At 41.9% G+C, this 13,681-nt stretch overlaps 1 protein-coding gene and 1 long non-coding RNA gene across 6 annotated transcripts in view; both read left to right on the forward strand.

Annotated features, from left to right (window-relative positions):
- Nucleotides 1–16: 16 nt before the first annotated feature.
- arsh (arylsulfatase H) lies at nt 17–5,073 on the forward strand. Its single transcript, XM_088383762.1, has 11 exons — nt 17–157; nt 398–541; nt 621–742; nt 803–925; nt 1,146–1,348; nt 1,427–1,647; nt 2,100–2,236; nt 2,534–2,671; nt 2,931–3,090; nt 3,170–3,291; nt 3,375–5,073. Exons 1-11 carry the CDS (start codon nt 153–155, stop codon nt 3,728–3,730), a joined length of 1,731 nt encoding a protein of 576 aa, XP_088239888.1. The 5' UTR covers nt 17–152; the 3' UTR covers nt 3,731–5,073.
- A 1,163-nt stretch (nt 5,074–6,236) lies between these two features.
- Nucleotides 6,237–13,681, forward strand: part of LOC148394321 (uncharacterized) — a 71,992-nt gene continuing 64,547 nt past the window's right edge. For all 5 annotated transcript variants that reach the window (XR_015859745.1, XR_015859743.1, XR_015859744.1 and 2 more), the window contains exons 1-3: nt 6,237–6,312; nt 6,913–6,971; nt 9,882–10,011. This is a non-coding gene — a long non-coding RNA (uncharacterized LOC148394321). The remainder of the gene's footprint in view (nt 6,313–6,912; nt 6,972–9,881; nt 10,012–13,681) is intronic.

Here is a 13,681-nt window from a genome sequence, read left to right on the forward strand (position 1 = left end):
TTTTTACCAGTGTTTTGAATCTACCATTTAAAGTTAGCAGATTCCACGCCTCCGTTCGTGCCACGCACGTCCGCTTTTATAGTTACGGCAGAAAAATTTGCTTTACGGCAGTGCTTGTTTCAGAGTGCAGAGATCACCTGACTTTCGCAGCGATGTGGTAAGTTAATAAAAAAACAAATAGTAGTAGAATGGAACGCACATTGTCGCTCTCTCTTTTCAACATCAACATTTATTTGCATTTACATTCGTTATGAGTGCATGAACCTTAAGATCGTAAAGTACATTTATATTTAAAGTCTGAATATGCGACATGCATTGATTTGTTCGTCATAATATTGGTATTTAAAACATTTTTTTTTAACCAAAGATTAAATTAGCAATGAATTATACCATAAAGGTCCTCCTTGCTTGCTGTCCTGTTCCTGACGCTCGCGAGTGACGTCATAGGGCAGGAGCGCATCAAAAAGCCCAACATAATTTTAGTGATGGTGGATGACTTGGGAATTGGTGACGTGGGTTGCTATGGTAACAACACCATCAGGTCAGTACAAATTAGTGCACATCTGTGGATAAGTACGTGTTAACAGCTTCCTGTTGTTATCCCTTGTGTGCCCCTGCAGGACCCCCAATATAGACAAGCTGGCCTCTGAGGGGGTGAAGCTGACTCAGCACATCGCGGCTGCCCCACTGTGCACACCGAGCCGGGCGGCATTCATGACGGGGCGCTACGCTATCCGCTCAGGTCTCTTAATGACTTCATAACTTGACTTGTGCTGTTTGTCTTCATGCAGCTTCTTTTCAGGGATGGCGGGGGCAGGTGCGGTACAGGTTAATCTGTTCCTGGGGGGTTCGGGCGGGCTGCCACCCGGGGAGACAACTTTTGCCAAGAGGCTGCAGCAACAAGGATATACCACTGGCCTAGTTGGTGAGGACTTATTTATTTGGCCTACTTCCTCTAAAATCTACTCTATGAGCAAGCCCTAGTGGTCTATGAGTGCATTGCTTCCAGTGAAGAACTATTTATTCAAGTGAAAAACTATGTACTTTGGTTTTCAAATAGTGGACTGCATGCATGCTAAATTTGAACTTCATTTTTTCTTGTTCTTTTTACTCGATCACTGTCATGTACTCTGCATCCAATACAGGTAAATGGCACCTCGGCCTGAGCTGTGAGCAAAGAGGGGATCACTGTCATCACCCCAATCAGCACAGTTTCAGTTTCTTCTACGGCTTGCCTTTAACCTTCTTTAATGACTGCGCTCCTGGCATGGAGACGGACATTTTGAAACACCTGCAACACAAGTTCCAAAAGATCTCTGTGTTGCTCATGGTTGGTCTTTTCACACTGGTGAGGAGGTTTGGATCCAAAGCATCACTTTAATTGCAATTGTGTCAACTCAAAGTAATGACTTGTGTCTGAACACAGATGTGTGTTCGAGCTTGCGGCCTTATCGACATCAATCCGTGGCTCTCAGTGGCGCTCCTCTTGGTTGGCTTCCTTCTGATTGCGATGTGGTACGCTGTCTTCGGACTACTGCCCAGGTGGAACTGCATCATTATGAGGGACCAGGAGGTGGTGGAACAGCCCATGACGCTGGAGACTCTGCCTCTCAGGTTGCTGACGGAAGCGCAGAACTTCATCGAGAGGTTAGAACACTGGAAAGACATTCTAGTACACAATTTGGGAACATAGATAAGCTAGTGGGAATGTCTCAATCAAATTTATTTTAAACCAAAGTCCAAGTCTTTCATTTTAATTGGCTCTCGACTCAGACTCCTTATCTGATACAAAGCATCATGGGAATAAAAAAAAAAAAAGTATAACGATGTCTATGCAGTAATACATTAGTATCCTCATCTACAAACAGCACTATCAATTAATTGCTTTGTTAAGTGCAAGAGATGCGTAACAAGTTTGCTTGTCTCAAAATAATTCACACTCATTAGAGTTCAGTTTCAGGTTGAGTCGTTAGTGTAAGTAGATGTTATTTATTAACTTGCTAAAGCTTCTCTTAACAAAGGGGGGAGTCAACGACAATCAGTTTTTATTATCAGTGCGGATTGTCCAACGATATCTTATCTCCTTTTCTCCTCTTCAGGAATACCGATCATCCGTTCCTTCTGTTTTTCTCCCTGGCTCACGTCCACACGCCGCTTTTCAACTCGCCGGCTTTCGCGGGCAGAAGCCGCCACGGTCGCTACGGTGACGATGTGGAAGAGATGGACTGGCTCGTCGGTAAGCGAGTTTCAATGAAACAGTTGCAAAATTTGGAATTTGACCAAATAATATTCTGAAAAGATTATCTACAAAATAATATCTTAGATCAAGAGCTGCATTTTATGCTTTTGTGAAACAAATTCCAAAAGAAGGAAAAGCCCCAACAAGTGGAGTTAAGAAAGCCATATCTAATTTTAGCAGCTAACTTGCCTTAATTGGTACACCGTGTTTATGTATATTAACTCAGGAAAAATTGTTGTGAAATCATAAGGTCATGATACATAAATAATAACTAGTACTGTTGTGTTTATGCAGGTGAGCTAACCAAAACGGTGGACTCGTTGGGCCTGGCTAACGACACTCTGATGTACTTTACGTCAGACCACGGAGGGCACATTGAGAGTTCTCATCCTCTGATTGGCCAGGGAGGAGGTTGGAACGGCATTTTTCGAGGTATTTGGCACCTCTCACATGCCTTACGTCAACTGTAAATGCAACATAAGGCTCCTATTTTTTTTTATTTGTATTTGTTCATCCAACAAGATCGGTGATTTTATGAAGATGTTTTAAGTACAATTTTTACACTTTAATGGTCACCCCCAGTTAATGCTTAATGAAAAAAAAACATTTTACAGTTAGTACAAGAATAAAATCAATTGAAGAAAAAAAATGTCTCCTTTCGTTTAACCTTTCTGAATTTCAACCTGTCAAGGTGGGAAATCCATGGGGGGCTGGGAAGGCGGCATCAGGGTTCCCGGCATCTTCCGCTGGCCAGGCAGACTGGCAGCTGGGAGAGTGGTGGACGAGCCCACCAGCCTCATGGATCTCTACCCCACCCTGAAACATCTGGCTGGAGACACCCAACCCGACAGGTCTTGCTGATCTTTTTTTTAATCCATAACTTGATGATTCACTTAACCAAAACTATACTCATGTGAGTTTCAATTAAAGGCCGTTAGATGGTCACAACCTCATGCCGCTGTTGGAGGGCAAGGTGACTCGATCGGCGCATGAGTTTATGTTCCATTACTGTGGCAGCCACTTACACGCAGCACGCTGGCACCCACCAGACAGTACGTTCAAAAAGAATTACTCTTCTCATCACCGTACATATCTTGCATATTGCCACATTCTGATATGTGTGTATTTTACTCAGGCGACTCCATCTTCAAGGTGCACTTTGTCACACCAAAGTTTTCCCCCCCGGGAGCTGTGGGATGCTATGACACGGGCATATGCTCGTGTCACGGAGAACACGTGACACGACATGACCCTCCGCTGCTCTATGATCTTCTCCGAGACCCCTCAGAGTCGCACCCGCTGGGCCCCGAAACAGAGCCTCGCTACGCAGATGTCCTCCATCGAATAACCGAAGCGATGCACACTCATCAGCTCTCCTTGGTGGACAAACAACCAAACCAGATGACTTGGGACAAGATTCTCTGGAGACCTTGGCTTCAGCCATGTTGTGGGACATTCCCTTTCTGCGGCTGCAAAGAAGACACAAGGTAGGGAAAAAAAAAATCACTGGTGGACTTTTTCATTTGGAACCGGAAGAATGTTGTAGTTGACACTGTGTGCCTCAAGAGGGCAGAGTCTGATTGTTTTTGGAGCGATCAGGTCCATGTCATCATAGGGATACTTGACTGTATAATTAATAATTAAACATATATTTAGGTTTTGTCCTTGTTTAGCCCAGGTCTCAATTCTAACCTAATTTAAAAGTCAATTGATTTTGTCTTTTTTCCTCACATGTGCATGGCAGAAGGTCATACCAGGATTTGTGAGATCCATGTTAAGTTTGAAGGCAATCAAGCCCAGTATGATTAAGGTAGCTCTGTTCAAAGGTCACATTTTCCTTGTCAGAGCTCTCCCAAGAACAATTTGCACCGTGCATTACTGGGATTATTTCTCAAAGGCAAGAAAGGCCTATTTCAAGAGTGTTCAACACAAGGTCGCCTTAGTAACCGACGTACGTGTTTATCGTCATGTTCATCCACCAGTTCCCCTTTTGAACCTTGTTGATTCCACTTGATTGCTTGCGAGGGCAATACATTGTATTCTGTGATTTTCTTGTATTTTGTTTCCCAGTACATAACAAGTAACACGTCACCAATAACGCACACTGACAAAACATGTTAGATGACTACAAATTACACATAAATAATATTTTGTGTTAACACCGGGCAGTGTTAACATTAATGTAAACGATAATAATATTAACCATTACATTGCTTTTAGTTTAAAAAAGGCACTTTAGTTAAGGTAAAAAAAAAAAAATTACCCTACTGGATTAAAAGGTTAAATGGGCCGTATTTATAACTACATGCTTCATTCTTATCATATTGGAAAATTTTAAATGTTAATATTTATTTTTTAAATTCAGTCTTTCATGCACCATTAGTGCTACTTGGACCACACTTTGACAATCACTGGTCTATGACGTTCAAGTTATTTGTCCTGCCTAGCAACAAGTGCACAATAACCAGGAAAAAAAAAAGAATTATTGCAGGGATTCTTGTGATGGGTATATGCAGTGTGATTTCTATTGTGTTGATTTATGATAAATTATAGAGATTTATTTGCAAAAGTTTTGGCCCCTTCTAAACTATTTAGACACAGAAGTGCATATATATGTGTAGATGTCACTGCACTTTGCTTGGCAACATGCTCCTGCTCTCTCTCCTCTATTTTCCCATATTTTGGCTTATCCCAACATGAAAATTTGCTTAGTTCAGACTCTCAAGAAGTCAAAAGCGAGGCTATATGGAATCCCGATGGGCCTGTAAGGATACCCTGTGGCTCTCCATACTGTATCTTCACCAATAAAAGACTGTAAAGACTGTGTGAATCTCTCCAGCCTCAGTGTCATCATTCATCATCATCAGCACTTGGCCCGTCTCCCTCCAGCAGTGGCTGACTGTCAAAACATCAGAGTTGGCTGCAGCAGAAGCCAATAATTGCTCTCCTTCCCTTCCCATCCTCTACTACCTCCTCGTCTCTTTCTCCTCCATCTCCTCAAACTGCTCTCTTCATCTTCTCTCCTCCTCTTCCTCCTCCGTCCGTCGTGCCTGCGGATATTCAGCTTGCATCTGCAAGTGAGTCGGGGAAACGTCACGTACATCATTACATTAATCGTTGCAGTTCCGAGCGTAGTATTTACCTCCTCTGCCCCCGCAGCGGAGAGACGTGCCTCGGATCCACTTGAAGTTCATTACGGTAGCTCCTCTGTTCTCTTTGCGATAAGTAAATCACGCGGCCGAGCGTACCTAATAACGTCCGCCTGTGCATCAAAGTTAATGATTGCTGGTGGGATAGAATGTTGCTGCCCGTTCATCATGGCAGTCACATGTGAGCAAAACACGAGCGCCATGGACACACACACGTCTCTATGCACGACCAGTATATCATCTGAAGAGCGGGTGAGCCCGGTTGCTGCAAAGGTCAATGTTGCAAGAGAAGCCATAAAGCATTTCTGCAACACCCGCTTTGACACACACAAACACAGATCTGGAGAGAAAAGCGGAATAATAAAGGGAGCCTTGAAAGAGCTGCTCTGCATCGGGGATGTGAGGAGATGGTAGATGTGGCCTGAGGGAAACAGCCCACATAACTTAGTGTGCACCAATTGAGTATTACCTTGTGAGCTTATTTCAAGCGCGGTACAATACAAAAAATGGGATATGAATATTTAATCAGCTATATCTGGCTTACTCTATGATTAATGAGGTGTTTGCCAGAATGAGACAGTATTGAATTTGGTCGGGTTATTATTATCATTATTTATTTATTTTTTTACCTCGAGGCTTGTTTGGATATACAAGTGGGTATGAAAAATCAGAACACCCCTGGTCAAATGTCAGATTTGAGGAATGAGACCAAAATTATATCCAAAATTAGCCCACCATTAATGTGATCTATAACCTGTACAACTCGAATGAACCATAAATACTGCAATAAACAGAACTCAGATGTGGTTGCATAAGCGTGCGCACCCTCTGACTATTGTAAAGACTACAAAACCCAGAATGCATTGCGCAGAGTCCTGCGGCTGTCCCGGACGTATTTCAATTTGGTAGGACCAAGTTCAAAAGGTATTACGCTGTGCTACATACACGATTAAAACAAACAATACGCTCTGTAAACTTCTATTAATTTCTTTAAAAATGTTTTCTTGTGCAGGCTAAGCGTTACAAGCAAAGCAAATGTTAAAAACTTACCATAACTCATGCAAACATTTACTTCATACTGAATTTGCAGGATCTGGCTTCACGTGCAAAATGTCCAGCGTAAAATGCATCTTAGAAATTTAATGCCGCGTAAAAGTTTTGTATCTCCCAGCATCTCAATATCATGCTTGAGGTTTAAAATAAATAAATAAATAGACCACAAGGTACCTTTCAACACATGAAATGAGCCTCTCACTTTTAATGGCGAATTCATTAATAATCGAAAACAAGTATTTAAATATTAATATATCAACTATAAAATAATAATATGGCTTTACATTCGCCTTGACAGTGGTGCACTCATCTCCATGTGTGATTACTTAGTGAGCATGTGCGCTTTATATTATAACCTATGACATATATGGACATGACTGATTTTCATGTATTGATACAAATAAATCTTTGGATAGATTCACAAGTCCCCAGTTCAGATTTAACGCCTGTAACCTTTTTTTTCCCTTGTAGATTTCAACTGACACACATCTGATATGTCCGTGTTCATGCTGGCAAACCATGAGAAACACGTAAGTAATTCCAAAAGCAGTGACACGGAAGTTAATATTAATACATAAATAATATAAATTATGTTACATAACATTTAGTCTGCCTGCCCTTCTCTTCTCCCATTGATTTCATGGAGGAAACCTCCACAGTACTCCACTAGCTACCATCTGCAATTATTTTCCTTTTTTTAATCACTGTTTTGAAACAATTCTATTGATGCACATTTATTGTTGCACGATTATTAAAGCGCACATGTGCTGCTGTACACCGTTCAAATGCAAGAACACCCATTATCATTGTTGCTATAAACATACTTCTTTTGTCGGTTGCAGGAAATGTTTAGAGAGGTGGGGTTTGATGAGAAACAGATAGCTTAATAAGCAATCTAATGGGACAATTACTTTTCAACCCCCCTCAAACACACACATGCACACACACACAGGCATGCACAGGCTTAGCTTATCTCCCAGAACTTTTTATCAAACAGAATTTGGCTGGGAGAGTGAGCTCATAAAGCTCTTCTGGGTGCACTCCTTTTCCACGTTAGCGAAAAGAGTCCATGGCCGCAGAAATGATGAATGACTCTCGCTTATTGCGAAGGGGTCAGAGCAGCCATTTTAATTTGGGCAAATTGCAGGTTTTCATCAAGCAAACCACCTCATATATTGGACACCTAATCTAGTACACAGACACACACACACACAAGCTGTATTACATCTCATGCTGCAGATGTTCTGGTAATGTCAGTCACCTTTTTTTTTTTTTTTTTAACAAAAGGGTGTTTAATGCGTGATGTACGGCCCGCATCTGTTCCTTGCTAGTGATGGAAAACCCATGAGTCAACGATTTAGACAGCTCGCATTTTATTGTACCAGACTTCCTTTTGTTAAAGCAAAACACTCCTTTTTTGTCCCAAATAAAGTAGGTCAGCTCGTCCTGTAGCACATGTTTGGTAGGACACTATGGAATTGAATTGTCATGTTGAGAATACTTCAAAATCAATTGAATGCACTTTTATGGCTTTAGGTATTTAGTGCTATTTCCAAACTGTTGGGAAATACAAAAAGTGGAAATTACTTGACCGATTGGGTAAAAAAAATAATATCTGTGTGTAATCCCCCTCTTTTTAGGTTCACATACTACTATAGACAAAGAGCGATCATTTCCAGTAACTGATTCCATTGCGCAATTCTATTTCAATGCCCTCGGGTTCTGAATGTATTGGCACAAAGGCCAATATGAGCTCCACATTTCTGGTTGCCATTATTGAAATGGACGATGACGCTAAACCGAGTGGCCACCAGCCAGTGTCCCCCCCGTTGATGTAATTGCAAAGCAAAGCAGTCACGTTATAATAATTGCTCGCTGCAGCGTTTGGCTCTCTTGTCATTAATGGCGCCGTCCATTCCGATCCAAAGTATAAACGAGCACAATAACGGCGTCCGGGTGCACGAGCATACAATTTGAAGGCTGATTTGCTGAATGTCAACCAAAATGTTTATGCCTTCGATGGCAGGATGCGCTGTTAAGTGAAATGATAGATGTTTGGGGGCGGACATCTTATCTGGAATGGGAAAAGACGGATGACACTAAACACTGAAGGGGCAGGAAGGAGGCAGCGAAGTATGGACGACTGATGGAAGTGTTTGTCATCGCAGGATGGGTTAGCGCCACGGAGGAGAGTTCGGGGAGGGCATAATAATGACAAAATGCCAAGAGGGTAATCGAAGCGTTGGTCATGTTTACCCACAGATGTGAGAGTGAGTCGAGAGCCACGACGAAGAGGCTGAAGCCAGAGGGGGTGACAGAGGACTGAAGGGTCACTCTGTTTGCTGGGGGAAGGAATGAGATTGAGAGCTATTGATGTGGAGACGGAGGAGAAAAGATGAAGCGAGACAGCCCGAGATGGAGAGGGAGGCCTCTGGCTCGGAAAAGACAGGAGTGTGATGGGGCAAAGGGGAAGCAGAAATAATCAGAACCCGAGAGGAGCAAAGACTCGGGAGCAATGGGTCACGTGAGCCGAAATTTAAAGTCCGCACATGCAGAAAACATAAAGTCACTCTGCGGCCTTATTGAGAAGAGTTATTCTTCGGGGACAAGTGCCAGAACGCACCGGATGATTTATCTGTTCTCTGCAAAGGGAGATGCACTCTGAGGGGGAAGTTAGAGATGACTCCACAAGGAATCGATAGCGAGCAAGAGAGAGAGAGAATCATATCATCTGTAAAACCTCGGTCAGCCCGGGCCTGTCTATCGCTGACATATGGACTTCAACCACAGTGACTCATGTCCCTCTTCTAATGTTCTGCACCTTCAGCTGAGCACCAAATATCACGAGTTTGGTGGAAACATGAATGATTTTGCTAAACAGGAAACTGTTAGCATTTTTCCATTTCGGTGTGCGTCATCGTTGTGTAAAGACGTTTTTAGCCTCGGTCAAGGCTAATTTCCAAGTTCGTCTCTTGTACGTTGATGCGAGTATTTCAGCAGAAATAAGGAGAAATTGCAGTCTGTTTGTTCAACTGTGTTCAAGCGAGCGCTAAAATCTGAAAGAACCTTGACATGACCAACACAACGCACACGCATTCATCTGATGCGTGTGCACTGTGAGAGATATTTCTTTTCTCCCACCTGTAGTATTTTTAATTGGATGGGATCTTCCATTCCTGAATGTTCCAAACAACTTGCTTCCGTTCTTAGGTTTGACACAGAGGTATTAATCAAAGAATGTTTATTTTTTATGGTTCCAGTGCAAATAACTGCACTGTGCCATACCGGGAAAATAAAAGTGTCAGAATATTAGCAACTAAGCATCATTTATTTTATCAAGGCATAATTTTGGCGCATCTTTTTAGATTTTCCAAGTGCTAAGTAAGTGTATATTACACGAGCTCATCACGTATTATTATTGATGGTTTGTTGACTCCTAGGTTCTTGCTGATGGCCGTGTCAGAGAGGTGACATCTTCCTCCGGGGTTGAGAGCATGACGAGCTGAGCTGGAAACTGTGGAGGAGAATACGCTGAGTCATGTCGGTTGAAAGGAACACAGGAGGTGAGAGGTGAGTGAATGCAACCATCAAAGGGGTGAGGTGAAGGCTGGAGCGGAGTGATAGATTAAGAGAGGAAGGGAGATGAAGTGTGGAGACATGGGAAGGGAGGGAGGCCTTATAAAAAATCCGTACTGTATGTGTCACAGTGATGCTTGTTAGTGGTGTTAAATTTCAAAAGATCTCAGACAACTCAAGACAGTGCCTGGCTTTTTTTTTTTTGCAAAGCTGACGATAATTGTTAGCGGGCTGAATTCATTCTTGCTCTTCCCCTTTTAAAGATTTATTGACAAGAGTCAAGGTGAGCACATTTATTCACATTGTGCATAGCAATCCAAAGTTCTAAAACAGAATAAGAACAAAAGCAGAGAAGCCCAATAAGGTGAACAAAAGAAACGAGAGCTAACGGAATAGAAAATGATAAAATCATCAGCAAGCTTCACAAAGCTGCAGCATTCGGTTTGAACTGAAAAGGTTTTCCTTGTATGGAATGAGTTCTTCGAGGTTTGACAACATTTGTGATCATAATGTTTTCTTGTGACGAATAGAGACCATTAGAAGACACAGCTCTCATTATTATGCAGTACACTTCTTTTTTCCTCTTCAAACCGAGTGATGCGGCCAAACAAGAACCAAATTGACATCAAATTAGTAAGACACAATCGATTAATCGGCAGGGCAAGTAAATTAGTCGATTATGCGTATCTACTTCCGCATGTGCATACCTCGTGGCATTCAGGAGGAAAAAAAATGCAGAATATAAATAATGCATTACAGATATAATAAAACCATCAAAGAATTTTACTTATTTTCTGACCACATTGGTATAATGTAGGCCGAATGCTTCTAACAAGATAGCTTTTTGTATTTCGTATTTGTTAGTACAATGGAATGTGTTAGCGAGCCTGTTGTTTCCCCGCACTCCAGAATATACTTAAAAAAACTTTGGCGTATTAAAATGACTCACCGAGCTTATTTACTGCAATTCAAGCAAGTTGAGCCGCTGTCTGCAGTTGCAAAGTTGACATTGATTTTCTCCGGCTTGGAACAGTACCAATCACATTCGGCTTCATAAAGTGACTGGACCACCAACAAATGATGGTGAACACCTGCTGCCTTAACCTCCCCGACGTGTATTCAATTTGTTGGCTGGTGATTCATCAAAAGAACTTTACAGCTAGAAATACGAAAAAAAACAAAAAACTATTTAGCAGATGCAAGCACTCATTGCTCGACAAAGTTTAGATTGAATCGTAACTGCACTAAAGGACAAAGTCTTATTGACGTGAATTGTTTTATATTCTTCCCTATTAATGTGCTTGTTTTGAATATTTGTTTTTAGCTGTTTATATTTTTATCAGTGGAGAACATGTAAACTCTTCAAGGGGAAGCTTGTTTTATCTCAAAATGCCAACAAAAATAAATATTGGGGGCGATTTAGGAATATGACTCAGCTGTTAGAAGTAGTCCTTGAATCACTGCTCACAGCATAAATGGCACTTTTTGATTTTAAAACCTTTCATTCTCGGCCAACAAAAAGCAGTGATTATGCGGTTTACCTTTCTCAACTTGTGCCAGAAATATTTTTTTGCTCTTCACCTCTCCCAAAACCAAAGCAGCACTTAACAAAGTTAACAGGGCTTTTAGTTTTGTCATCTCTTGCTCAAGCTAATTGGCTGCTGGAACTTGCCAGAGAGTGGATAGTGATGATCTTTTTTTGTCTTCACAGTATCAGGCTGCAGAAAAAAGCCACTCTTGCACTTTCATAAATAATAAATAACGTTGACTGTTGTCCTCAGAGGTGTTGGGTGTTGTTGTACATCACGCAGCCCAACTGATGGTGTGGTTGAAAATGGCAAAAGATAAACACACCAGGCTGTGTTGTTTTAAAGGCTAAAGGCTAAATTTTTGTGAGTGGCGTAAATCCTGCCCAAGGCACAACTGTGGGCACAAGCCGAGGGATCTGCAAGAGGGTGGTTGCGCTGCTGTGGGAGTGCTCGCAGCCGATTTCATTCATGGCTAATCTAAGCAGCTCCTTCCTTTTCTTTAAATGTGATGTCATAGTTGAGCAATTGCACAGTCGATAAAAATAGACCCCAGAAAATGTTAAATGAAATCACAAATGGTATTAAAATGTCACTGAGCCTGTCACTCAATGACTAGGTTATATCAAAACCTGAAGGAATACGTTGACATATTTAACAACGTATTCGAATTGTGTGTAGCATATCGAATTTAGTTCAGCCACTCGCGGCTGACTGAGTTTGGTCAGTCGAGTTGGCGGGCAGATGCTTCTGTTTGTCTGTCCAAATATGTACCGAGGGTCTCGGGGGATATTTCCTCTCCTTGCTCTTCTGACTCTGTTTGCATTTGTGGGTCGCGCTTCCCTCACCCCTCCACTCTCAAACGGCCAAGCCACTGGGATATAGAGAGCATGATAGAAAGTCTGTGTCAATACTAAAGTCTTTCTATTCATCCATCCATCCATTTTCTGTACCGCTTTGTCCCCACGGGGGTCGCGGGTGTGCCGGAACCTATCCCAGCCGTCATCGGGCAGTAGGCGGGGGACACCCTGAACCGGTTGCCAGCCAATCGCAGGGCACACAGAGACAAACAACCATTCGCACTCACACCTAGGGACAATTTGGAGTGCTCAATCGGCCTGCCAAGCATGTTTTTGGGATGTGGGAGGAAACCGGAGTGCCCGGAGAAAACCCATGCGGGCCCGGGGAGAACATGCAAACTCCACACAGGGAGGGCTGGAGCTGGAATCAAACCCGCACCCTCTTAACTGTGAGGCGGCCGTGCCAACCAGTGCTACACCGAGCCGCCTTCTTTCTATTAATTTCTATTTTCTTGGTTTGCTTTCGTCTGTCATGACGGCTTGAACTCCTCTCACAAGCATTTAGCAGGGGTTTGAAAAGGGACGTCTGAAATTAATCCTGTTCATGGGCAACAACTATATTTGGTAAGAAAAGTGGATGCGAGAATGAAGAATGAGTATGTTAAAAAGTATATTAACATAGTGTGTTCCATTTATTTAAAATAGTCTAAAAACTTCAGAGATTCTCACTCAAATTATATCTAAAAATAATCTGATTGGTTAAAACTGAAGTTTCATGTTGTCTGAATTGAAGTGTACAGTTTAAAATAATATTGAAACATAAAATTGACTGCATTTTCTAGAAAAATTCCAGAAAATAAAAATACTATAGCAACTGATAGCAGGTTAAAAAAAACATGCGGGGATCTAACCACATGAATTATTTGTAGTGCTTTGTAAGGTTAGTTACATAAAATCTATTTTGTGATACGTTGTTTACATGACCTCCATTTTACATGGCAAGGCAAGGCCACTTTGTTTTTATAGCGCATTTCACACACAAGGTAACAGTGTGCTTCATATAATTACAAAGCTACAATTTGAAGGCAAAACAAATTAAGATATTTTAAAAGAACTGAAAAATTTAAGACGCTTAAAAGAAAAGTATAGAATAAAAAAAGGCCTGATAAAAATGCCCCCACCACTCCATCAACTGATGGCGGCTCCTAATTCTGAGACAAAATAAACTCTGGTGGTCATTCAACTTGCAAATCATCATCGTCCACATTATCACCCTTTGCCATCACATCTGAAGCTGACATGTGGCCCCTCTCACTCACTCACACACACACGCCATTG

Source organism: Syngnathus floridae, chromosome 8, assembly GCF_059516105.1.
Source record: "Syngnathus floridae isolate MCC-2025c chromosome 8, RoL_Sflo_1.0, whole genome shotgun sequence".
NCBI classification, from domain to species: Eukaryota; Metazoa; Chordata; class Actinopteri; order Syngnathiformes; family Syngnathidae; genus Syngnathus; species Syngnathus floridae.

Excerpts from the sequence above, each read along its gene's own strand:
- arsh (XM_088383762.1), top strand. Across the intron at positions 926-1,145 it reads ATATACCACTGGCCTAGTTG|GTAAATGGCACCTCGGCCTG; the intron begins GTGAGGACTTAT and ends CATCCAATACAG. Across the intron at positions 2,237-2,533 it reads AGAGATGGACTGGCTCGTCG|GTGAGCTAACCAAAACGGTG; the intron begins GTAAGCGAGTTT and ends GTGTTTATGCAG.